Source organism: Tyto alba, unplaced genomic scaffold (assembly GCF_018691265.1).
Source record: "Tyto alba isolate M040663 unplaced genomic scaffold, T.alba_DEE_v4.0 Super-Scaffold_2, whole genome shotgun sequence".
NCBI lineage: Eukaryota > Metazoa > Chordata > Aves > Strigiformes > Tytonidae > Tyto > Tyto alba.
In genome coordinates this window covers 36,663,722-36,688,685 of record NW_024881282.1, presented here as the reverse complement: position 1 = coordinate 36,688,685, position 24,964 = coordinate 36,663,722, and the positions used below count along the sequence as shown (strand labels likewise).

The window sequence follows — 24,964 nt, the reverse complement described above, 5'->3', positions numbered from 1 at the left end:
GCTATCTATATTTCATTTCATTTTCTTGTTGCCTTTGGTTTACCAGTGATTTCAAATAATAAGTTGTCAGAACTTGATTTTGATCCCTAAATGATCAAAGATACTAATGAAAAGATTAGAAGCAACTGCTGCAGATACCTCTTCTCTGTGTGTGTGTGTGTGTGTGTTCAAACATGCTTAAACTCTTTCTTATGTGAGAATTACAAGAATCAAGATGGATTTCTGACTCATCAGCACATTTATGTCTCTCTCTGCTTATCTGTTATCGCTAGGATGCAAGCTTCAACCATTTTAACAAAGGTTTGGAATTCTTCACAAGGTGGCTTCAGCACCCTAAAAGCCTCCTCTAAGTAGTCAGCGGCTATTTTCAGGCTTTTCTTTATGGATCCGTGTTCTTGAAGGATAGCTTGTAGGAAAATTAAAAGTGAAGAGGAGGAGGGTAGAGAGTGAAGCCTGGGTTGTTGTGATGTTCCACTCAAGGAGGAACTGCCTTCTGTGGTACTTGGTGTCTTATTTTGTTGCATCATCTTCACAATATCAGCATAATCCATGAGAAGTTCTGATACTTGAAGGGATAAGGCAGGTGAACTCAATAACTGGTGAATAGCAGACTCTACTGCGTCAGGGAAATTGTCATGTTTCAACATCACTGCAACGAGTACACCCATGATGTTTTCTACAACCCCCTTGTAATTCTCATAAAGTTCTTTTACTGCAGTGATCTTGTCCTGCAGTGATGTGACGGGACCAGCAGTCTTGGCATAGAAACTCTGGCTGATGCTTTCCTGTACATCTTTGTCTTTTGTTTCCATGTTGGCTTGCATCTCTTTCAAGGCACTGACCAGCATCTGCAGATTCTCTTTAATGCTGAAGTTTTCTTTTACTGACATGATGGGGAAGTTGATGCCAAGATGCGCATTGAGTAGTCGGGATATTGTGTTGTTTGAAGAGACATAGATGTACACTAAGTCATGCAGATCGTGGCAGGTCTTGACTAGTCTTCCTTTATCACTCTTCAAACCGAAGCGAGATAACATTTCTGGAGCCAGGTCTGACTCTGAAAAGCAAACAGAGGAAATCCAGAAGATACAGGGGAATAAAACTGGATATATTTTCAGCTAGAACATTATATTTCTGAAATCGATATTAAAAATTATCACCCCACTTGACTCACCCTCCCCCAAGACATTACAGTTAGAAGAAAACACAGAAAAAGCTCTTTGTCAGGTTTTGCAGGGGTCTTACTAAAAAGGCCAGCAAACTATGGTGTAAACAGTTGCAAGTAGTGTTACTATTATGGTTGCAGGAAGTATGACTATGACCTTCAGCATGGAATCTGAAAAGCAAAGCAAGTGCTGTAAGTGAATTATTCTTGCATTTTGGTGTTTATTGGTAAATTTATGGGAGTCCTGGCAAACAATCTACTTTACATCATACTTAGAAATATAATCCTTCAGTTTGTACATACTGATGGGTCTACAACTCAAATTCTGGGGAGGAGGGAATAGATACAATAACGTCAAATGTATCAGACATCTACATTCAAGAGACGAAGCAACTGAAGATTGAGTAATGCAATGTTTTGCATTTGTAGCAATAGGCTACAGTTTCCTATGAAATGACCCATCTCTGTCAGTTCATAGAGAAGCTAAATGTTGCAAGCATCTCTTGATAGGTGGAAGCACAAAACATTCTCCTTGCTTGGGCTCCTGTTTTGCTACTGCTTTGACCACTAAGGAAGTTATGTCCTCCTTCTTGCATCTAAAAGTTCTCCCAAGGCCAAAAGCAGATACAGTACTGGGACAGCACGAAGCTGAGGGACTGCTCCTGATGTTGCCTTTCCTTGTGCCAGAGCCCTGGAAAGCCAGTCTGGCAGCAGATATATTTCATCAGCTATTGCTGTGGTTAGATGTGCAGTTAGATGTGTTCAAAGAGGTACAACTTCCCATCCCACTTCATACTTTTTAAGACTTTTATCTCAGTGCTCAGTCAAACCCTCTGCCTCTTTCTCCTTTCCCTTCCCATGGCAAATCTGACCTGGTTTGAGATTTTAGGAAATAGCAAAATTGATTTTAGCCTCCACTGAGGTTCAGCCAGATCTGGCTCTGGGGCTCCACATCACTTATTCCATTCTCATGGCATCAGAGGAGAGGACCTGGCAAATTGCAGCAAGGAAGGGTGACAGGCACTCCAGATTAAGTCCTTCCTCCAGAATTAATAGGTCTGAAACAATAGCTGTTAATCTTCTTTAAAGACCTGGAGTGAAGCAGGAGCAAAACAGCTTGCTTATCATTTAAGTGATATTCTGGTCATGTTCCAAGTGATATACTCTAGAAGAAAAGAATTCACGCCCGCTGAAAACTTTGAGGACCTGAAATCAGTTTCTAGACTGCAGAATATGACACAGAGGCAGTTGCCAGACTGATCAGTTCAATTCAATCCAATATTAGAAGTATTTCAGGACTACATGACAATCTCAGATAATAACAGGAGTCACAACTAATTGACAGTTGAAGAAATGTAATAGTTAATTCATTAGTGTTCTCTCTTAGCTCCTCATACTTACAGTGCTGAAAACAAGGAGAGTTGGGTATTCTGGTTCTGGGTTGAATGCAATAGCTCAGCTTTCAAGAGAAATCAAGTTGGCAATTTCAGAGTACTCATTTTATGCTTGATCTTTTACTTTTGTTTGAGAATCCAACCATTCTCTCTTCTGGGGAGGCAACATTCATGACCAGAGACTAGTGAGCAGCACATTCATCTTTCTAAGGATCAGAACATGAAAGATATCTAGCCTGGATGAAGGCAGAAGTACAAGCTTGTCTTGCCATGACAGGCAAAGCGTGTTTTCACTGTCTGTGGTATCTATTTTTCAATTTGTATAGGACTGTTCAACTTTTCTTCCATAATTTGCAGGTGTATGAAACTGTCCATGTCAAGATTAATTATTTCAAGGAATCGCTGCAAGCATTAGTGTTTACTGTTTATTCTTATAAACAATAGAAATTTATAAATCCCAGTGCAAAACCTAATCCTGTATCTGTATAAATGAAAACTGCTGTCCTACATGTTTTATGTTCTGCGAACAGCAAGTAATACCATCCCCTTTCAGCCACGAGGTTCCTGTGATGGTATCTTTGTCGTAGGCAGGGTGATTAATGCTGTACCTATACTCTCCAGGAACAGAGGGACTTTGGAGGATCTAACAATTGGGAACTAGCATTAAATAATTTGAAATCTGTTAAAATTAGAAGGAAGGGGAAAAGAAGAAGAAAGTGAGATGAATCTGGGTAAACATCACAGAGTAGAATTAATGACAAGCAGGCAGGCAACAGGACCCAGCTGAATCCCAGCCTCTGGATCTCTAGCTCATCACATGCTGCTGGAAACCACCAGAGGAACACAGGGGAAAGAGGATGAAGTCATTGTCCCATACACATTTCAGCTGATTGCAGGAGCACTCAGACAAAATCAGGTAGGCAGTCTAAATGTTTAATTAGAAAAGTTTCTGGAGAAAATAACGCTGGAGATGGAGAAATAGTCAGAAATATGGAAATATATGTGGCCTGCCTAACTCTAGAAAGCAAATGTAAAAACTAGCCAAGTGTTAATGTGAAGAGTAAAAGGTAATTTTAGCATTATGAGGCATAAAATCTAGAGCAATTATAAGAAGCTGAAGTAATCATGCATAAAGAATAGATGCTAAAAGTTTCCTCCACACCTGCCTAATACGCAAAATGTTTGTTGAAGTGCTATTCCCCTTATAACATCTTGTCTTCTCAGTTTCTACAAATAAGGAAAAATAAAAGACCTTTCAACAAAACATCACTGGCATAGAAAGGATCTAATATCTCACTGAGTCAGAGAGGAAGTCAGCAAGAACCCTGAGGCAGGACTGATATGAAATCATACCTTGCATTGACATGGCTTTATATTTCCTGAAAATCACAAACCTTACTGTATATGTACTTTTTTCCCTCCAGCTTGGAGAGAAAGAAAGATGTGTTAAAGAGTGTATTGTCTTGACAGAGCTATAAGGTAAGTGGCTGAAAGAAATGTACAGTGCTGTGCTTTAAAATATTGTGGAAAAAAAATCTTCAAACTGGCTTGTATTTCAACACTCAGACTAAAAGTTGGTAGGGGACGGTTGAAATCATTCTGTTTTTCTACAGTGATCTTGGGGTGTGGTGTGTTCAGTAAAATACAGCTGGGTCAGTGCCAGATGATTTGTAGTTAGCAGATAATGCAAGAACTACAAAGGACCAAATGACACAAAGGTATCTTTTTAAGAAGCAAAAGCTAGTTAGTCCCCTACACATAACTAGTTGTAGTGATAACTGTGTTATGTAGGCACAACGGCAAGAAGAGCTTTATCTTGGAAAAATGAGAAGCACTGCATAAAGGTGGCCCAGATTTGCAATAAGAGGGCTGAGAAAGCAAACATACCAACAAAGAAACAAGTTATCATACTCATTCATAGTCTGCCCATGTTGCAAAGTAAGACATATTCATTTAAGTCAAAATCATGCTAAAGCATTTTTACTTTGCTGCTGGTGATGGGTTAAAGGCAAGTGTTACAGAGCTGGTTACAGAAGCTTAGTGATGAGGAGTAACTCCATGATCACTGGTAACTCAGTCACTTTGGACTTTACAGGTAACGAAGAAGAATGTATTAAATATGTCCTCTTGCTGGCAAACCAGTGACAGCTGAGATGAACACTGACCATAAGGATTAGATACATGAGTTTGTGGGGGAGGAATCAAAGAAGTTAAATTTTGTGCTCTGGTCTGTACAGAGATAAGGGAGGGCCAGATTCTGCTCAGTCATGTTCCAGGAGCTTGGGGATCACCTGCTGATATTAGCTCCACACAGGACAGCCTGGGTATGGTATGGAAGCAGTGTGGATGCACAAGCAGGGCTTTCCCTGCAAGCTGGTGTGTGCTGCTCCAAGGCAATCTGCCATCACAGGCATCCTGCTGGAGTAGGTGCACCTCACGGTGCTTACACGGCATGCTGAGCATCACGGGGCTGTCTGCTCGATGTTCACGAGTCAAAAAACAATGAGGAATTGATGACAGCATTAGGGAGGTGAATAAACAATGAGGGAACAGTGGATAAATACCAGGGAAGGAAACACAGAGAGAGATTTGTGTAACGTGATATAGGTTAGGATGGGTTTATCATAGTAAAAAAAATTACCAGTTTTAAAGAAAATTTATTTATTTTACTATTCTCTATGAATTCCCGAGTGTGAGTTTATTAGTATAAGCACAGAGTGCTTATACAGTGATGTTTTCTCTTGACTGTAAGGAGAAATAAGCTAAACTGGCATAAAACACCCTTATGGTGATACAGTCTGTGCCCACTCCACTGGTCATCACAGTTGTTTAGAAATCAAATGTCACTAACCGAACAAAATAGGCTGATACAAAAGTGTGCCTAGAACGGGCCTTTCATTTCCACAGCTTATTTTTGGTTTTGCTGATTAGATGAGATTGTTCTGTTTTTCAGTGAACTAGTTCAGCTTCTATCATCAGTTTCCAAGGTAAAGAAATGTTCATTTTACCAATCTGCTAATTACATATTTGTTAACTATTTTTGTTGCTCTGGGTATGTCCAATATCTCTAATATAAGGTCCTTTCCTAACCATTTGGCTAAAGATCTAAAACAAGAATTAACATTTCTACACTTACAAGCTATGCCTTGGGATTTGACTTGCTGCGTATAAAACAAACCAGTGAGGCAGAAACAAAGGTCATTGCACAGCTCTTTAAGGGCTAGGGTTATGGGTGTTGAACAGACTAAGAGATTTCTTTTCTCTCTTGAAGTAGCCTATTTCTGAAGAATGGCACTGAGCGACCTCCTTTACCCAGATAACCCCAAGAGAAGGCAAGAATTGATCCATCTGCACCAGGAATTGCTCGACTGCATGTCCACAAATTTCTGTGCAACAAATGAACTAGCTAGAGTGCTGAATGAACACCTGGGCTGTACCATTACCCACATTCAGATGAGAGAGAGCAGCACTGTCAAGGAAAACTGTGACATTATCATTCAAGCGATGAGTGAGATTCAGTGTCAGGTACAGAAGATTGATAGTGACATGAGAGAAAAGCTAGAGCCTGTGTTGTACCAGAAGCTGTATGACATCAAAGAGCCTGAGCTGGAGAAAATTGCAATAGCCCATAAAGTTTTTTCCATTATTCTTGGAGAGGCAACTTCAACAGCTGGGATGGTAGCTATCAAACTTCTTGGGTCCAGTCTTATAACTCTCACTGTGAGCAAGCTCGTCAGTCTCCTTGCACAGATCGGGGCATCTGTTCTTGGAGGAATCAGCATCACCATTCTTGGGCTTGGCATTGAAATGATCCTCCACGCCATCCTGGGAGCTGTGGAGAGGAATCAGCTTCTGACAGCTGTGAGAAGCTACGAGAAGCACCTGGCTGAGTTTAAAGCTGCCTCAGAAAAATACCAGCGCATCATACGTGAAGTGACTTCTTTGGTGAGACAGCAGGTTCAGTGAATTGGAGTTCTCTCCCCTGCTGTGACAGTGGCTGCAGTGAGTATGCCTGCAGAAACCTTTTTGATTCATTATGATAAATAAACTACCAATGGCTTTTTTTCTTATTAGTGGCAGCAGAACAAGAGATGTGACAGAACAGGGAATTGGCACCAAAATATATTAATAGGGAAGTGGTTTATAGGTGCTTCTGGGAGGCAACGCTTCAAATACTTCGCAGCTTTCCTTCAGCTGTTTTCTGGAATATATTGTAGATAACTTTGAACTGCAGTTCCTGCTACTGATAATAATATTCACTGCTGGAGCAATAGGGGTGAGGTGTGACTTTTTTCTTACTGTGTTTCTATATCAAAGATGACAACATGATGGGAGAAAACAATTTCAATAAGCCAGTCCATGTCATTTGGAGGGCTCATCAGGACAGCTGTGGTTGCTCAAATCTTAGTGTGGATTAGTGCTAAATCTGGTAGACTGAATTCCCTGTTCACTGAACTGCTTACAAGGACTAGCTGAAGCATATTCAACTGCTATTTTCTGTCCCATCCCTGCCTAGGGAGACAGCTAGAGATCTTTAAATAAACTCTAATCCCAGTAGATTAGCAGGTAAGAGAAGCATAGGCCTACAGGCAAACACACACAACATTGCCCCACAACAGAGAGAAACCAGCTGTAGTGTTCCAGGCATGCCTGGCTGTGAATAACCTCTTGTGCTCAGTAATACCCCACTCCTGTCAACACACAGGTAAATATTTCTGTGCGCAGTTGCTGATCTGTTGATTGAAATGGGATTATACACGTGTACAAGCATCTATAGGATTGTAGCCCTCTAATACACTAAATTTATTTCCATGTGCTTTACCTGATCCCATTAATGAGGAACTGCCAGGAGTGTGCTCAGATTCTGCATTTCACAATATGCTACCAAATATCCTTATTTTTCAGATTTTAAAAACAAAGCTGGAAGTAAGAACATGATTTGCAGTCTCTTGCTCTGCCTTTCTGTGGTTTGCTTTTTGTGCTTTGATCTTTGGGGGAAAAAAAAAAAAGGTGATTTAAGAATTAATAAAAATGTACCTGAATATTGTAAGACCTCTCTTTCCTGAACTTGGTTTGTTTTTTTTTTTTTGTTTTTTTGTTGCTGTCTGAAAACCCAATCTTAAACCAAATAATGAAAAAATATTAAAATATTTATTATAGATCAAATTTATAAATTCTTTTTTTTTTATATTCATGATAGACTAATCCAGTACGATTGTGTATAGGTTCCCTTTTTAAGTACCAGCTTCCCACACACTAAAAGCATACTTGAATTCATATTTATTAATATTCAATATTAGCAATATTGTAGTATTAACTAGATCATGCCTGTGAAAGTAAAGATATGGGTGAGATTATAACAGGGAATCTTTCCATTGGCCTCATAATCCTTCCATTCTGGGTTTTGGATGTCCATAATTGTGGTTTTCGTTTTTGTTTTTTTTTCTCTTGCTGTTTCCACTTTCAACAATTTTTTCTGTCTCTTGTTTTTGTGTTCAAAAGCCACTAGATGGCAATGAAGCTGCTGGTTCTCAAGCAGCTCTGCCAGCCATCAGGGAGAAAGCCCAGGGTTCAGGAGCAGGGATGGGTGCCAGGGACTGACAAACTAAGATCAGTACAAGCTGCAGACTGAGAAATGTAGGTCAAGAGAGGCAATTCAGAGGAGACAAAAAGCACTGCCTTGATTCACGCGAGGTATTGTGGTGGGTGACATGGTGACCTGAGGCATCATTTCTCCAAAACGTGACATCTCCTGTCTACTGACACAAGTGGCACTCAGTTTAGAGGTACTTGTTTAGAGGCAAGAGACTGTAAATCAGCAGAACAGCAATATTTGAGGATTGGCAAGGCAGGAGTTCCTGGCTCCTGCTGACTTTCTATGTGTAAATGTATATTCTAATTTGGGAAGAAAACCCACCTGCTTGGTATGTATCTTTGTGAGATTGCCAATCACTGCTGAAAGAGAATAGTGGACTCAAACCCAAATCTGTTATACTTTTCAGGAAGTTTGTCCACATTTTCTTGAAAGTACATTCTAAGCAGTGCCAGAAGTGGGATACACAATGAGGAACATAAAGACATACACTTCTTATTCACCTCTTGATAGATCCTTGTTCCTGGTGGGCTTAAAGGAAAGTTGGCTTGCCTGCAACAGCAGGTGTGGCAGGTGTCCCTCATGCCCGTGAGATGTTGGAAGGTGTTGAAGATGTTGGAGGCTGGCGGGTGGCCGCCCGTCCCCCTGCTTATGGGGTGGGAGGCTGTGAGCTCACAGAGGTGGGGCCAGCACCCCCAGCCAGCTAGGAGAGCTGCCATGACCTCATAGAGGGGTATGGCAACAGCCAGCCCTGGCAAGGTAGTTTTGAGGTAAAAATCCTGCTGATCAGCTTGGGACTTTCCCAAATTCTTTCCCCCAACTCTAGCATTAAGAAAATCAGTGGGATTTACTTGCATTTCTGACAGTTATGTACTTGAACTCAGTGCAGAGTGCATTTAACTAGCTAGGTGAAAAGAAGAGGACCCAGCAGAGCCGGAACAGCTTAGTTCTGTTTCTGCTCGGTAACTGAAACCCTGTCCCACAAAATAAGAAATAGCCCTCTGACCAGTCTTACACTTGGTCTTCTGAAGATGTCATAACCAGTCTGGGTTTAACCAGTCTGCTGACGCTTCTCCTCTAGACTCCCTGGAGCTGCCTCTTGGTGGGACAGAAGTACCAAGTGAAAAATGTGAGAGGACTATTGTCCTCCAAGTCAGCAGACACTGCTGGCAGAAAGCAGCTAGGACTGAGGCACTACCACTGCCCCCACTTGTAGTTTGAGCCCAGAGGGCAACTGAGCACCAGGCAGCAGTTCACTCACTCCTTTCCCCACAGCACTGGGAAGGAGAAAATGAAGCAAAAGACTCGGGAATCGAGGTAAGGGCAGGGAGAGATGACTCACCCGTGACACGGTCATGGGCAAAAGACAGACTCATTAGGGGGGAAAAAAAAAAGAACATCACTTTAATTCAATCATTAACAATACTTAACAGACAGAGTGGAACAGTGAGAAGTATTACCAAATCCTAAAACCACCCCCCCTCACCCCTCCCTTCTTTCCATGCTCAGCTCTGCTCCTGATCTCTCTACCTCCTCCCTCCAAGCAGTGCAGGGGCAGGGCATGGGGGTTACAGTCAGTTCTCCACTGGGGGAGGGGGGAATGCCACACATTCCTCCTCTGCTCCCTGTGATTCTTCTGTCATGGGAAACAATTCTCCATGAACCTTCTCTGGCATGAGTCCTTCCCACAGGATGCAGCCATTCCCACGTTGCTTCGGCATGGGTCACCCCACATGTTGCAATCCTCCCAGTGCCAAACTACAACAGTGGGAGCTTCTTCCCACAGAGTCCCAGCCTCCTTGAAGTGCAGCTGCCTGTCCTAGTGTGGGCTCCTCCACAGACCTCCATGGGTGGCAGGGGGGAGGCTCTGGTGCACCCTCCAGATACAGGGGTCTCTGCTCTGGTGCACCCTCCCCTTCCTCCTCTTATCTTGCACTGACCTCAGTGTTTGCATAAGTGTCCTTCTCAGAACTCCTCCTCACAATTCCCAACCCCTACCCAAGTTCCCCTTCTTAAATACGTTATCACTGAGGTGCAGCTGTCATCACTAATTGGCTCTGGCCAGTGGTGGGTCCGACTTCGAGCCAGGGGAGCTTTCAAGAAGCTTCTCACAGGGGCCACTGCTATAACCTCTTCCCCCACTATCAAAACCCGCCGCCACACAAACCCAGCACACCACTGAGCCCAGTATTGCCATGACAGAAGACCCCAAGCACTGTGAGGGGCAGCCAATCCTCAGAGCCTCAGCTATCCCATTCTCCAGTGACATGGTATGTGACAGGGATGCGCGTGGCCACAGCGTTCCCATCACACCCCCTCAAGCATTCTCCCTCCACTCAACCTGTTGCTCTGGACAAAGGATTAAGAATTAAAACTGTATAATATTCATGTTCCAAATAAGAACAGCCACAAAGAAGAAAAGAAACTGTAAACCAGCCAAAACTTGTCTAAGCTGCTTTCCAACCTGGTAACAAGAACAGTATAAAAGAATAAGCCAAAGAGGGACAAGGTGAGGATGACTCTGCTGTGTACGTGGTTAGCAAGACCCCTCCAGAGCTAGGGCTTCAGGAGCTCTAGTTCTGAGGGTGCTCCTGAGCTACCCATCTGCTAACTGGATTTTGTGCAGTTTGCAACTAATGTTAGTGCTAATGAGACCCACAATTTATAGTCTTGCTTTTACCCACCCTGCAGTGCTATTACATAAAGTTCCAAGTTTGCCAGTTGAGTCTCCATTATTTGAAAAATAGTAACATCGTGTTGCATGGCACCTACACCCAGAGCAGGGGGAGTCTACAAATGCTGATCTGAGATCAGACCACCTCTGCTCCCAGGTGCATCTGTGCATAGGAAAAGGTCCTTCCTACACCTCTCCCCAGCATGTTAATTCTTTAAGCCTGCACCCGTTCGTTATTGCTTGCCCCCTCCTTATTCACAGTGATGCAACTGCTATTCAAGGAGATACATCACATATCTTTATCCTGATTCTTCATGTGTCTATGGACTTTTGCTGGGAGATGCACTTGGGGCAACAAGGCAGAAGAGTTCTTACTGAGTGTTCATCAGCCTCTTCAAAGCTGATCACCAGTTTACCCCAGGGGGTGGCTACAGGGAAAGACAGTTAACAGAGTAGCTTATGTGGTCTCTGCTTGGGCCAAACTAGTTTTCCTGTTCTCTTTGTACAGCCTGAGTTGGCTGAGAGTCATCCAGTCACTTTTTTCCAGCAGTCTCCTGAAACAGCAGCTGGCACATCGGCCTAACGGAGGGATGCCAGCCCCGCTAGCAGGGAAGCAGTGCTGCCTTCAGGCCAAACCCAACAAGAAACTCGTACCACATCCGTGACTACGAGAAACTCCTGCGCCCTCGGCACTTTGCCTTTATTCCCCCCAAGCAGGGGCTTCTCACACGCCCCTCAGCCCTACCTAGTTTCAGGACGGGGGCGGGGGGAGGGGGCAGATTTTGTAGGATCTCCCCATGAGAGCGTGGGGGAAGAGCGGCCGCGGTGACCACGTTCACAGGGGCTACTCTTCTGTCCCAGAGTAATTCCACCACTGCCCACAGCGGCGTCGCACCCCTCCCAACCCAAAGGCGCCCCCTCCCCAACGGCCCCTTCACTCGTCCCCGCCGCCTGAGGGGCCGGACGCAACGGCTGCGGCCAACTGCCCGCACCGCTCACGTCATCCCCCTGACGGGCGCGCGCGGTGCCTCGAGCCGCGCCTCCTCCCTGACCCCGCCATCGAACCACAGAGGAGCCTCCGCCAGGGGGAGACAAGAACAGCGGAACCATAGAGTTGGCGTTTGGCGCGCTGAAAGTCCTCCGCTTCCGCAGCGCCGTTCCGCGCGTCGCGGCAGCCGCGCTTTACGGCGGCGCGCCGCTCGGTCCCGGGGCAAGATGGCGGCGGGGCCGCGGCGGCGGGCAGCGCAGGGTGCCTAGAGGCCGCCGCAGCCGCGGGGGAGCGGGGCCGGGCCGGGCCGAGTCGAGCCGAGGGGTGAGAGGCGCGGGACGGGGCTGGGAGGAGAAGGGGAAGCGGGGAGAAGGCGGCGGTTCGCTGCACCGCCTTCTCGTCCTCCGTGGGGGGAGGAGGGGAGGCTTTCGTGTGCCTCGTGGGAGACTTTCTGCCACGTTTCCCCCGTGGACAGAAAAAAAATCATAAATTTAGTGGTTTTAAAATTTATTTTATTTCGTTTTTGGCAGTTAACTTGTTGCGTGAAAACTCTTTGATTTGCGTCCTAAAAGGATTCGGGATTGAGGTTTCAGAAGTTTTATTCTCTTTACCCTTTAAACGTTAGAAATACGGGAAATACGGGTTGCAGATGTAAATCCTGCCTCTGTTTATTGAGCTTCCCACCTAAAGAAATTATAGTGCCTTGCTAGAAAAAAAAAAAAAAATCCGTGTAGCCTTATAAATAGAAGGAATGCTGTTGATGATCACAAATCATGGGGTGCCCTGGCGAGCAGCAGCCCAACTGTGAGCATGACCTGCTAGTACCAGCCATGATCAGAGCTCTAGATTTTTACTACTCGGTGCACTGAATGTGGTCAGTTCATGGAGATTATTAGGAATCCCATTTGTGAGGCCTTGATGCACTGTGCTTAAATCTCTTTTTAGGGTGTAAGGGGAGGCATGTCACTTATGGGTTTGAAAGTGACTTATTTTGTCATTAGGGATGAAGGATGCGCATGGTGACAGCAGCGAGGCTGCGGAGAACTTTGGACTGAACTTGTGAATACTTGCACTTTGGTCACGATCTGTTTGGATGCAGTATGGTGACTAGAAAGCTGCATACCATCAACTCTCAAATTTCAGAGGGTGTTTTACATTTTGAGGTGGAATCTGTTGTGTGTGGAGTTTTGTGTGTTTTTTTTTTTTGTTTGTTTGTTTTTTCCCCCAGTGGTATTTTGAGAGGGAAGTAAGGTTGGAGATGGGGGGAGATTAGAACTATGAGAGAGGCAACATCCCTGGCTGTAGTTTGGACACTTCTGTAGTCATCTGTAAGTTGAGGAAATGTCTGAAGACAGTAAATAATTATTTCCAGGATAACATCTTGTTTGGTTGTCATAACACATCTTGAAATAATAGTGGTGGAGGTGGAGAGTGTAAGGGCAGTGATATAACAGTGGTCTGTGGGGAGGGGGAGAAGACATGGATGTGTGCAGAACACTTGCTGATGGCTACAGTGGGTGCTGGGGAGAGAAATCAAGGGGAGCTTAAAAGCCTGAGGGAAGGAGGAAATTTGTGGGAAACATTTCAAAATAAGAGGAATGGAAAGGTAAAAACTGAAGAGCTCTTGTGAGAGTAAATGAAAAGCTAGAAGAACTGTGGCATGCTCTCAGAAAAAAAGGTGTATTTCTCCTTCCCTGCGCCCCTCTGTAGTGTGAGCAAGAAGCTTTTTTGAGTCTTGAAGTGAATAAGGAATTGATTAAAGTAGGTACTTAGTAAAGTAATAGTGAGTAGGTACTTAATTAAGTAGTAGTAGTTAGGTAAAGTAGGATGATTTTGATGTGAATGTCTGATTTTGTAGTAGGGCTTGAAGACCTCAGAGGAATTTGAGGGTTTTGAGGGAGCAACTGTGCTGATACAGAGAAAAGAAATAGGCATGCTCAAGCTGCTGGTGCATAGGACCTGAAACCACGTTTATCTTTTCCAGGTCTCTCCCTCTCTTTAATTTTTTTTTTTTGAGGCGGAAGGAAAAAAGCCAAAATGGGGCGGAGATCTACATCATCCACCAAGAGTGGGAAGTTTATGAATCCCACAGATCAAGCCCGTAAGTATCCATAAAAGCTAAACAGATGGGAATGGAGGGGAAGGGGGAATCCTAGGGAAGCAGATAAAAAACTTTCTCTGAGGATAAGGTTCTCACTTGTGAATCAGAAGTGAGTTTTCCTAACTTGAAAAATACTATCTCAGTTTTGCCTGTTGTAAATGCTTCCTGAGAAGGCTGCTTGCTTGCATGCTGGTGCTTCCCTGAGTATTTATCTCTAGGTTTTTACTGTAGTTATCAGTGTTCAGAGGTCTCTCTACTTGGCTATTGGCTAAACTGCAAGCTGCTTCGGGGGACATAGTTAATCTGAATTTGAGGACCTTGTCAAATTCTGCAGATGCTCTGGTAAGGTGAGGGAGTTGTCTGTGTGTTTTCCTTTTGGTAACATTCCAGCTGTTACCAATGCTAAGCAGATAAACAAAATCCAGAATTCCACAGTGAATATGCTTCACCGTGATGATGCAGACTCAAAGTCTACATATTTTTAGCGTGTTGTCTGTTGTTGACCCTATTTCAGTTTCTGGGCAGCAATCCTTTCATGACTGCGCACATCACTATGATTTTTGCACCCTATTGTTCTTTTTTGTATAGAAACACTCCTGCTTCTGGAGACAGGAAGACTGCAATATCACCTTTTTTTTTCTGTGTAATACACATGAAATAAAAATCTACTTCATACTGTATTTCGTATTTCTCCCTCACTGGGAAGATAAGTTAAACAGTTACAGTCTTTAGAAAATGAGTAAACTTTTGAGAAACAGCACTAGTCTTGATGAAGGAAAGGTTCTTCATGGATTTGATTGTCTTTTTCAAGTTACTTTTTCTTTCTTTTCCCCTCCTCTCTAGGGAAGGAAGCTCGGAAAAGGGAACTAAAGAAGGTAAATAGAGATCAGGAGTGTTTGCTTGGCATTCACAGTACTGTGTATCATGTTTGTGATTGGAATGGGCCGTGGCTGGTGTTTTGGTTGATATCCTATTTCACTTTGGAAAATACTGCCCAAAGAAGTAGTTTAAAGAAACACAGACAGCAATCTTGTATGGAGCAACCATATCTCATCTATTCTTTTTCACTTGCGATTATTACAGCTTTCTGAAACATTGTCGTTAAGCACTTGGGAATTAAAAAACAAACCAAACAAACAAAAAACACCCCAAAACGCACATATTTTTTAGCATGTTTTACTGTATACCTTTTGTCAGTTGGTTTATCTGGTTGATTGTATGTGTCTTAATTGGAGTGAATGAATTACAGAAGCATTTGTAAATAGCAAGATAGTAGAATTAAAATTCCCATAAGTTTTAATTACCTTTGCTGCTGATGTGTGCTGTGGTTAATATTTGCAGGGCATTTTGTAGTGTGTTTCCTTGTGCAGACTGGGAATATTGAAGGGGGGGTACTTGCTACAAAGATTCTATCTCTTTCTCCTGTGACACTTTTCTGATCTTGGTATCTGATCCTAGAACAAAAAACAACGAATGATGGTACGAGCAGCTGTACTAAAGATGAAAGATCCAAAGCAGATTATCAGGGACATGGAAAAATTGGATGAGATGGGTGAGTAAGAGGTACCAGGTGTTGGCCTTTAGCAGTGATTTATGTAGATGCATAATGTAGTTTTCAGGAACAACTGGGAGGCTAAGATAGAGTAAGCTTTTTTCCTGTTCTGTTAGAAGGGAAGATTCTATGAATAATCGGGGATCGATTATGATTTGATATGGTGCTATCAAAGATGACTTTTTTTCAAGATGATGGCTGATATAAAGAACAAGCAATGTGCGTGACAGTGACTTGGAGTTGAAGGAGGGGATTGTCGTAAGGCTGATGGCTTCCAGAAAGTAGAGGTTGGAAGTTGTTTGCTTTGAAGTTGTTTCATTTCTCACAGTTGTGGAGTAACTTAAGAATTTTTGGGTTGTTTTTTGCTGTCTTGGATTAGAGTTTAACCCAGTACAGCAGCCACAACTTAATGAAAAAGTGCTAAAGGATAAACGCAAAAAACTCCGCGAGACTTTTGAGCGCATCTTGCGGCTCTACGAGAAGGAGAATCCCGACATCTATAAAGAACTGCGCAAGTTGGAAGTAGAGTATGAGCAGAAGAGATCACAACTCAGCCAGTATTTTGATGCTGTTAAGGTAATGCTTATTATATTCTGGGCTTGTAACGATGGTATTGTATGCTCTTTATCTGCTTGTTAGGTTTGACAGTTACGAGGGAAGGGTACTTTGAGAGACCAGTGTGTACGTTATTTGGCTTATATTAAGTACGTATATTAATTTGGATAGTATCTCCAGTTGCAGCATTGCAGTGAGGGTAGTATGGGGGTTATCAAGTCTGTATTTGTCTGATACACTAGTTTCATTCAGCCGAAATTACAGGGGGAAGGGAAATTTATGTTGCAAACCAACAATATCAGAATTATGTTTCTGTATTAAAGAGAGAACAATCCTGTGAATGTATGGTTGATATTTATTTGACTTTCTACTAAATGTGTTGCTGGAAGTAATGAGAATCCTTTGGCATTCCTTTAAAGAGCTTGCTTTGACATTCTTCCCTACCATACTGGAGAACACAATGTTGTCCAACTGAAAGTATCTGTTAGCTTTTTAATTTTTTTTTGTTGTTTTTCTTTGGAATATGCAGCAACCTAGGATTTGTGCCTTCTGGATACTTAAATACAGGCATACTTGTCTGCAGCCTCTTTGCTTTGAGGATTGAAGGTCTAAAGGGCGATGGAAAACTTGACTTGGTTTTGACTAAAATATCAAAGCCTTTCATGGGTGTACCGCATGTCCTTTGTTTTGTGTTGAAAGCTTTTACTGTTGACTTTTTTCCAAATGTCTTTCATGGACTGCTGCCAGATAAAGTGCCATCAGAATGGACACCTTTGGCAAGTGATGGCAGGTCCCATGTGTTCTGTACTCTGAAAGGGAATGAGGTTGTGCAGTAGCTTCTGTGGCAGTAACCCATTCTCTCTCTTTTTTTTTTTTTTTTTTTTTTCTCTCTTCCCCACCCCCTCCAGAATGCTCAGCATGTTGAAGTGGAAAGTATCCCTTTACCAGATATGCCACATGCTCCCTCCAACATCCTCATACAGGACATTCCCCTTCCAGGGGCCCAACCACCTTCTATCCTCAAGAAGACATCAGCCTATGGGTAAGAGGAAAAAAAAAAAACTTGGAGAGGAAGTAAAGAAAAGGAGCAATTTTATTACTGGGGAGGAGCTAGCAGTAGAAGTAGAGGTAATATAAACTAGGAGAAAACAGGAGTTCTGTGTGAGTGAATTGTACTTTTTTTTTTTTTAACCAAAACCCTTCTTAATTTTTCCCTACCGTTACAGCTTTTGTTTAAATTGGTTTGAATAATGTACTATGTCTTCTAGACTTTGTCTTTCTGCTCTCCCCTGCTACCAAAAAACCCCACCACTCACTCAAACCCAGGACATAGTAAAACTTAAAGCCCTGTAACTTGGAACATAAATGTCCCTTAAATTGACATATATGTGTTCTTTTGTCCTGCTAGTATATTCAGTTTAAGCTCCTAGTTTGCTTGTTTATTAGGTTTCTCATTCTAGTACTAGTTCTTTTCATTTCTGAGTATTCTTATTTTTTCAACAACTTTGTATTTACTTCACTCTGCTTCTATGATGGGATTCAATAGTTGCTTTTTTTCAGTCTTCAGTTGCCTTCTGAGAAGCTTGCTTTTGTCTGATCTTCAGCAGTCGTGTCTTTGTATGATGCTGTAAACTCCTTGGGATGAAGCTATGATTTATCAATGTTCATGTTTCATTTTGGAAGGCTTCTGTGTAAGCAGTGATAAGAGGCAGCTAAAGAATTCTATTAAGCTCATGTGTGGTTTTGTTCATTCGTGTTCTTGTGTTTCTCATTTCTTATTTCCAGACCACCAGTTCGGTCCATTTCTGTACTTCCTCCTCCTGGGCTTGGTGTTCCCCGTTTACCTCCAGGCAGGAAGCCCCCTGGACCTCCTCCAGGGCCACCCCCACCTCAAGTCCTACAGATGTATGGTCGTAAGGTGGGTTTCACCTTGGAGATGGCTCCTCGAAGGCGAGAAGAAGAGATTTCTTACAGTTCTGAAGCAGGTAAGGACTTTCCTATTACTGTTTGGGGTTTTCCTTGACCTTTCTTTTTGCTATGGATTGTACTGTCGTGAACAGTGTGCCCTAGACAAGGTATTCTCTGGCAATATGGATGTTAATACTACTTGAAGGACTCTTCTTATGAGTGATTGTACCTCCAAGGTGATTCTAGTATATTTCATAATATCTGCAGTTTTGTTGTCAGCTGTTTAAATGCTGAAACTTCTAATTACAACTTTCAGATACTTGGTTTTTTATTATGTTCCACAGATGGGATATTTTCCCATGGAGTCTTAACAAGGCTGAAACAGAAGTTGTGGCTGCCCCCTTCCTGGAAGTGTTTGAGGCCAGGCTGGATGAGGCTTTGAGCAGCCTGATGTAGTGAAAGGTGTCCCTGCCCATGGCAGGGAACTTAGAACTAGATGATCTTTAAGGTCTCTTCTAACCCAAACCATTCTATGATTGTGTTTATTATCCCTTTAAAAAAAAACCGTCACAACACAACAACAAAAAAAAACCCCAAACAACAACAACAAAAAAAAACCAACCCCAACCTAACAAAACCTACAAAAAAAAAAAAAAAAATCCAAGTTCCCTTTTCAAAAAAAACAAAACACCCAACAAACCCAACCCCCAGAAATCCAAACCAAGCCTGGATATGGATGTGGTAGCAGAACCTAGGTCCTGCTTTTTAACACAGTTACTGAATCTTCCCTAGGAACTTTAATGAATGGGTAAATGAGCTTTTCGCCTACCGGAATGCATCGAGTACTTCAATTGTGGGTGATTGCTATACAGAAATGAACTAATGAGTTGTAGGTAGGAGTTGTCTTCACTTGTTTGCTGTGCAAATTAACTAGCTGGTTAATAGGAGATCTTATAAATAGACTTTCAAATATTCTTTAAAGAATGTGCTAAACAGTAAAGGATTGATAGTATGCCCATGCTGTTGCTAGGGGGATTTTTCTATTGTAGACTTAAGAAATATTCTGTCTTTCACCGCAGTGTGTTTGGAGTTCATGCATTTTCTAATACTTTGCTTCCTGCAGGACAGCGAGGGCATGATGACGATATGTCCAGTACTAGTGAAGATGAAGGTTATCCTGAGGATATGGATCAAGACAAGCATGATGAGAGTAGCGATGATAGTGACAGCGATAGGTCAGATGCAGACAGTGAAGGGGAGGACTTCCTGCATCGTGATAATGACAAGGAGCGGGAAGGTGGCGAAGAAAAGAAATCAGGTATGATGGGAAGTTACAGTTTGGGGTTTGATTTTTCAAAAGAGGAACGCTACTTAACAGAGTTTGTGTCTGTTTTCCTGTCTGGTGGGGAAAATGATTTGTTTAGCCAGCTAACTCTGTTCAAACTCGGCTAAATTCCGGCTGGAGAATTTTTATTGATAGGCAGATCAGAAGGAAACTATGTAGAAGTGTAGCATTTTTCAGATGGACCTGTTTTCTTAACAGTTGAGTTAATTTAGTAAGGTTGCAAGCCATTTTTCACCTGAAACATTGAATTGGCAGGGTACCCTGCAAAAATTAAGCCTTGCTGTAAAAGATACTCCTTAGTGACTTGAACAACTAAGACAATTAAATGTCATACTACTAATGCTTCTGGGTAATATTTTTTTCTTCATTGCTCGGGGGGTGACCAACTGATAGAGAATACTACGTTATCAGAACTTAAAATGATCAGTAACACCAATGCTAACTCTTATGGAAGGAGCATCATGGTGTTAGAATATTTCATTATCCATACCAGGTAGAAGACTTAAATCTGTCTGATTTTTATTATTTTCTCCCTGCCACCCTTGCCCATGCCTTGCTTTCCCCAGGTCATAGTGTACGGTTTGCAGACATGCCTGGGAAGTCTCGGAAGAAGAAAAAGAACATGAAAGAACTGACTCCACTCCAGGCCATGATGTTACGAATGGCAGGTGAGCGAGATTGATATATTAAGTGGAGATAAGCCATTAGGCTTCCAGTTAAGGTTTGCCTGGTAAGCTTACTTTGCACAGTTTTTATTTTATAGAGGAAATATTTTACTGCCATAATGTAAGATCTGCTAAGAGAATAAGCTGTGATTAGGTATTTGTTGGGGTTTTTAAAATTATGTTTAGTCTAGTAGTGTGTGTGTTTTTTGCATAGCAGAGTTGAAGCAACTTGCAGGGGTTTTTTTGATGTACTGAGATATTTTTCTTTGACATTTTATCTTGCTTAACTTTTAAACAATTGTTCAAATGAAATATGAACCTCTTAGTGAAAAAGAAAGGGTGAGATTGTCTATGGACTCAGCCTATGACCTGTAAGGATTCATATTCCCTAAAAATATCCTTTTGCAGAAATAAGTTAAGCAATAGTGATTAATTTTTTTTCTTTCTTTTGTTTTAGAAAGACACTCCAGTATCTTTCAAAGGCACTGGAATTTCTTGGACATGAGGATTATGTTTATTTTGAGGTTGTGTCCCTATCCTGCCCTGTTCCCATCCCTCTCCCTGAAAACTCCCACAAACCATAGGTCAGATAGCTGCAGTTTGGGTTGGTAGTAGGTTTCAGCAACTACAGGGACACATAGCTCTTGGTGACAGAGCTCTATCTAGAACTGTGATTTTTTTTTTTTTTTATTATTATTTTTTTCATTGTTTTCTGTTTAACAATAAAATGTGGTCAGCTTTCTTTCCTTTGAAATAAACTTTATCTTTCTTCTTTTTATTTTATTGTGAACATCAGAGAAACCTGAGCACACAAAGAGATACGACCTGTGGACTGATTTTATGTCTCCCGTTTCCAGGTCAGGAAATTCCAGAAGAAGGGAGAGAAGTGGAAGAGTATTCAGAAGAAGAGGAGGAGGAAGAGGAGGACTCGGAGTCTGAAGAGACAGCACAACAGCAGCAGCAACAGCAACTCAGTGAGGAAGCTCTTGCAGAAACTGGGTCATCTACTGCAACTTCCCAGGCGCAACAGCAGCAGCCACCTCCACAGCCTGTTCCTCCGACCCAGATACAGGCACCTCCCCTGCCCGGGCCGCCTCCACTGGGACCACCGCCGGCCCCTCCGCTGAGGCCCCCAGGCCCACCCACTGGCCTTCCTCCTGGCCCTCCACCAGGTGAACACTTGATTTACTCTGGTTTGAAGGATGCAGGCTCTCAGTACTACAGGCAGCGTGTCGGTTTATACTGAGTTTTCAAGCTGCGGAACGTGTTGCAGTCGGGGTACAGGAGCCCAGTGTGGTAATTGCTGAGACCCGTCTGATTCCTTCTGTGGTCGTTGTTGTATTGTGCTTTTGAGACATCGGGCTCCTGCGGCTGTAGTCAGCTTGATGGGCATTGGTTTATTTGTTAGCAGTAATGCTGGCAGGCAGCAGCAGCAGCGCCAGTGTTGGAGTATGAAGAACAATGCCTGGTGCCATGTACCTCTCCAGTGTTTTTAACAAAGTTCTCTTTCCTATGTGTTCCTTGCTCTTCCATCTCCGATACTTCCTAGAGGGGCAACCTCAAACCAGTCACTTTCAATAGAGCAAAACTACTTCTTTTCAGGCCAGGAGGGCAATCAAACGCCAGAATGAAGTTACTTCACTTTTAGCTGTTTTAATTATGACAACTTCAGCTCAGTAGCTGTTCTCAGCTATTGCTTCATTATGTGAGGAGGAGCCCTTTTTCCAAGTGAGAGAAGATACTTGACTATTAGGAAGAAACTTTAACTTTACAACTGCTGCCTCTTTTTGAGACTTTTAGAAGATTTAATCTGGCAGTTGGTTAGTATTAGAATAGCTTTCAAATTACTGTTGAAGATCTTTAGTATTAGCTGATGGGATAGCTGGGGTTTTTTTAACCATAAACTAAGTTTCTTTTTTGTATGCATGCTTTCAGGAGCTCCTCCGTTCCTGAGACCTCCTGGCTTACCAGGATTGCGTGGGCCTTTACCTCGACTTCTACCACCAGGCCCCCCACCTGGGCGACCACCGGGCCCACCCCCAGGCCCCCCGCCTGGTCTGCCCCCAGGTCCTCCTCCACGTGGTCCTCCTCCTCGCCTTCCCCCTCCTGCCCCACCAGGTAAAACGGTCTGTCTGCTTCAGCACCAGGTCTCTTCTTGCTTTATTTTCCCAGTTTTTGCTGTGGCGACCACGCCAGTAAGTATAATTGGTTACTAGTTTGCTGTTGATCCCATTTGTGTGGCTGAATTGTGCTATGTGCTATTACGTTTTTCTGTGTAACAAAACCAAGGAATTCCATACTGCTGTCTGTAGTTTGGCAGCAAGAAATCTGTCCTCAAAAAGGGAATTTCAGAGTGTAAACTTCTGCTAGGCTGTTTCTGAATAACCTCCAGATGCTATAATGGTGCTCCACTTAACGAATTGGAGATAGGGATGTGTTTTTTGTTTTCTTTTTTTTATGCCTGGTCAGACATTTCTGATGACTGTAATTCCAGTGCGATGAATCACCAAGAAACTTTATTTTTTGATTACAACTATAAAATTTGAAAGGGAGCAATACACAGGCTCCAGAGTCTGAGGAGCAGCAGCATTTTCAGCCCAGCATTTGGTGCAGGGTTGAAAATTTTTTTTAAAGCCAGTGTTACTGCATAGTATTGGGTCTTTTTTTTTTTTTTTTTTTTCTTCTTGGATTTTTGAGCCCGTGCACTTTTTTAACGAGAGATTTTAAGACTCTCCCAGGTGTGGAGTCTGCTCATGCTTTCTTTTCTTTTTACAGGTATCCCTCCTCCTCGCCCAGGCATGTTACGGCCACCTCTGGTGCCTCCGTTAGGACCTGCCCCACCTGGGCTCTTCCCACCAGCTCCCATTCCAAATCCTGGGGTACTGAGTGCCCCACCCAGCTTGATTCAGCGCCCCAAGGCGGATGACACCAGCGCGGCCACCATTGAGAAGAAAGCTACGGCCACTATCAGTGCCAAGCCACAGATCACTAACCCCAAGGCAGAGATCACTCGCTTTGTGCCCACTGCCTTGCGAGTGCGCCGGGAGAATAAAGGGGCTTCAGCTGCCTCCCAGAGAAAACAGGATGATGAGCCTGCTCTCCCGTTAACCAAAGCTGCCCCTAAGGCTGGATCATCTGCCCCTATCTCTGTACAGACAAAGGATGATGTGTATGAAGCCTTCATGAAGGAAATGGAAGGTCTCCTGTGACCTCTCGTAGTCCTAGTCAGCTCTCCTGCCCCTCTGAACACAGATCAGACCACCGCAGAGGGAGGAGAAGGAAAGGTCCTCCTGCAAGCAGTGAAAGGGCTTGCATGACAGGGAATCGTTCCCTACCCACAGGTTAACTTGCCAGTATGCTCTGAATAGAGACCGCTGCAGATAAGGTGTGGCTGGGGTCCTCCTTTCAGAGCTAGGATGTCCACTTGGTGGAAGGAAAATACAGTAAAGAAGGTGATGCTGCTTTGCTGGAGTCCTCCCCCTTCCTTGGAGGGAGATAACTACTCTGGGGAGGGGGGTGTGGGAGCCCGGGGTGACCATGCTCTGCCTGAATCCTTGCACATCCTGAATGCTCTGGTGAGGGTAGTGGAACAGGTTTTTAAGGAGCCAGAAAAGTGTTAGCAGCATTTCATACACATATGGTTGTCCAGTTTTTATTTTCTGTACTGTTCTTTTCTGTAAATATTTTATAATCCTGTTTTTTAGTTGCAGTGAGATTGATCAATCATCTTTCTTCCAGGGTAGTCAGGGAGGTAATTGATTGCATATACTGTACACTGGAACTTTGCACCCTACCCCCTTTATGGTCATCTTGATGGCTTTTCATCAGCCGGGGAAATTCATTTTGTCTTGAGAGAGACAATAAATGTTCGGTGTATCAAAATACTGGTTTCTTTGTGATTTGTCTAAAACCAGTATGTAGACGGAAAGGGGGGAGGTTCTCTGGCCTCAGGGGAAGATAGAGGCATTCTGAACCTCAGAAAAGAAGCAATTGCTACATTATAAATAATAGATACTTTTTTTTCAACTAAAGTTCTGCTGTATTCTTTGTTTGAAATTGCTAAACATCCCTTTTCACCTTTGTGGGCAGCTAGTAGAAACTTAAGTCTTGAAGTACTCCTAATAATTACAAAACTATTTATTTTATATACCCTTATTGAAAGGTTTACTTCATATCAAGCCTCAGGTACCCACTGAATGCATCTTGGGCAGGCTACCTCAAGTAAAAATTGGTAAACAATTTTAATTCTATAGAGCTTGACAGATAACTTGTGAAAAATCTCCGATTTCAAATTCTATGAAGTTAGTGTTTTTAAGGTACAGATATTTTTAAAATATTAACATTGACAACTTAAAGAATTATTTTTCTATTTTGGTGGCAGTATTCCTTTAACTTTGTACACCGTGCTGACAGCCAAATGAACTAACAATCCTTACCACATGCAAGAAGCAAAACTAATTTGTCTACAAGACCCTGTGAGAGCTGCCTTCTAACTCCCCAAAACGGGCTGAGAAAAACAGTCTGAGAAAGAGGTAAGGGATGGAGGGGAGGGGGCAGAGGCCCTCTGAGCCAAGGAATGTCTCAAACACTTGCAAGTCACGGGGTGGGTAATGTGGAGGCTGAAGCTGGTAAGGCGGCCTGATTAGCACAAGATGCAGCTGGAGGAGGGAGCCTTGTGGAGGCGGGACGGTTCTGCCCTGGTGCCTCTTGTAAAGGTGCAAGGACCTTTGCTTTGCTATCCATGAAATGCATATTAAGTTTGACACCCTGAATATGCTAATGAAGGTTAACGAGATTATGCTAATTATCCCATAAAGCATCCTACTCTTCCCCATACATGTGATATGTAGGTATGTGGGTTGACCTAGGGGATAGACCCAAGGGAAGCGTGTATAAATTGTGGAGGGATGAGTGAGTGAGCGAGCAATAGACAGGAAGAAACAAGCGAGGAAGCGAGTGAGAGAAAGAAAAAATAAGACCAGAAATGCAGAAGACAGATGCATCCCTGATGAACTTGGATGGGA

At 43.0% G+C, this 24,964-nt stretch overlaps 2 protein-coding genes across 4 annotated transcripts; both read left to right on the top strand.

The window, feature by feature from the left end:
- Positions 1-1,334: 1,334 nt before the first annotated feature.
- On the top strand, positions 1,335-7,707 carry SMCO3 (single-pass membrane protein with coiled-coil domains 3). 2 transcript variants are annotated; one of them, XM_032998014.2, is made up of 3 exons: positions 1,335-3,475; positions 3,984-4,038; positions 5,834-7,707. In XM_032998014.2, the coding sequence occupies exon 3, from the start codon at positions 5,848-5,850 to the stop codon at positions 6,523-6,525; it is 678 nt and encodes a 225-aa protein (XP_032853905.1). In that variant the 5' UTR covers positions 1,335-3,475; positions 3,984-4,038; positions 5,834-5,847; the 3' UTR covers positions 6,526-7,707. The 2 variants fall into 2 exon arrangements, with proteins under 2 accessions (XP_032853905.1, XP_032853904.1); XM_032998013.2 differs by having other exon boundaries at positions 1,336-3,475; positions 5,831-7,707.
- Positions 7,708-11,992: 4,285 nt separating this feature from the next.
- On the top strand, positions 11,993-23,822 carry WBP11 (WW domain binding protein 11). Of its 2 annotated transcripts, XM_042791943.1 has the most exons (13): positions 11,993-12,138; positions 12,816-12,977; positions 13,799-13,915; positions 14,759-14,790; positions 15,374-15,467; positions 15,847-16,043; positions 16,931-17,064; positions 17,808-18,007; positions 19,054-19,248; positions 19,842-19,943; positions 20,798-21,112; positions 21,876-22,058; positions 22,716-23,822. In XM_042791943.1, exons 3-13 carry the CDS (start codon positions 13,852-13,854, stop codon positions 23,147-23,149), a joined length of 1,950 nt encoding a protein of 649 aa, XP_042647877.1. In that variant the 5' UTR covers positions 11,993-12,138; positions 12,816-12,977; positions 13,799-13,851; the 3' UTR covers positions 23,150-23,822. The 2 variants fall into 2 exon arrangements, with proteins under 2 accessions (XP_042647877.1, XP_032853922.1); XM_032998031.2 differs by lacking the exon at positions 12,816-12,977.
- The last annotated feature ends 1,142 nt before the right edge of the window (positions 23,823-24,964 follow it).

What these genes read in the sequence shown, in the direction of transcription:
- SMCO3 (XM_032998014.2), top strand. Translation starts at nt 5,848, where the DNA reads ATGGCACTGAGCGACCTCCTTTACCCAGATAACCCCAAGAGAAGGCAA.
- WBP11 (XM_032998031.2), top strand. Translation starts at nt 13,852, where the DNA reads ATGGGGCGGAGATCTACATCATCCACCAAGAGTGGGAAGTTTATGAAT. An exon ending in GAATCCCACAGATCAAGCCC is followed by an intron (nt 13,916 to 14,758) that starts GTAAGTATCCAT and finishes CCTCCTCTCTAG; the next exon opens with GGAAGGAAGCTCGGAAAAGG. An exon ending in TCCCCCTCCTGCCCCACCAG is followed by an intron (nt 22,059 to 22,715) that starts GTAAAACGGTCT and finishes TTCTTTTTACAG; the next exon opens with GTATCCCTCCTCCTCGCCCA.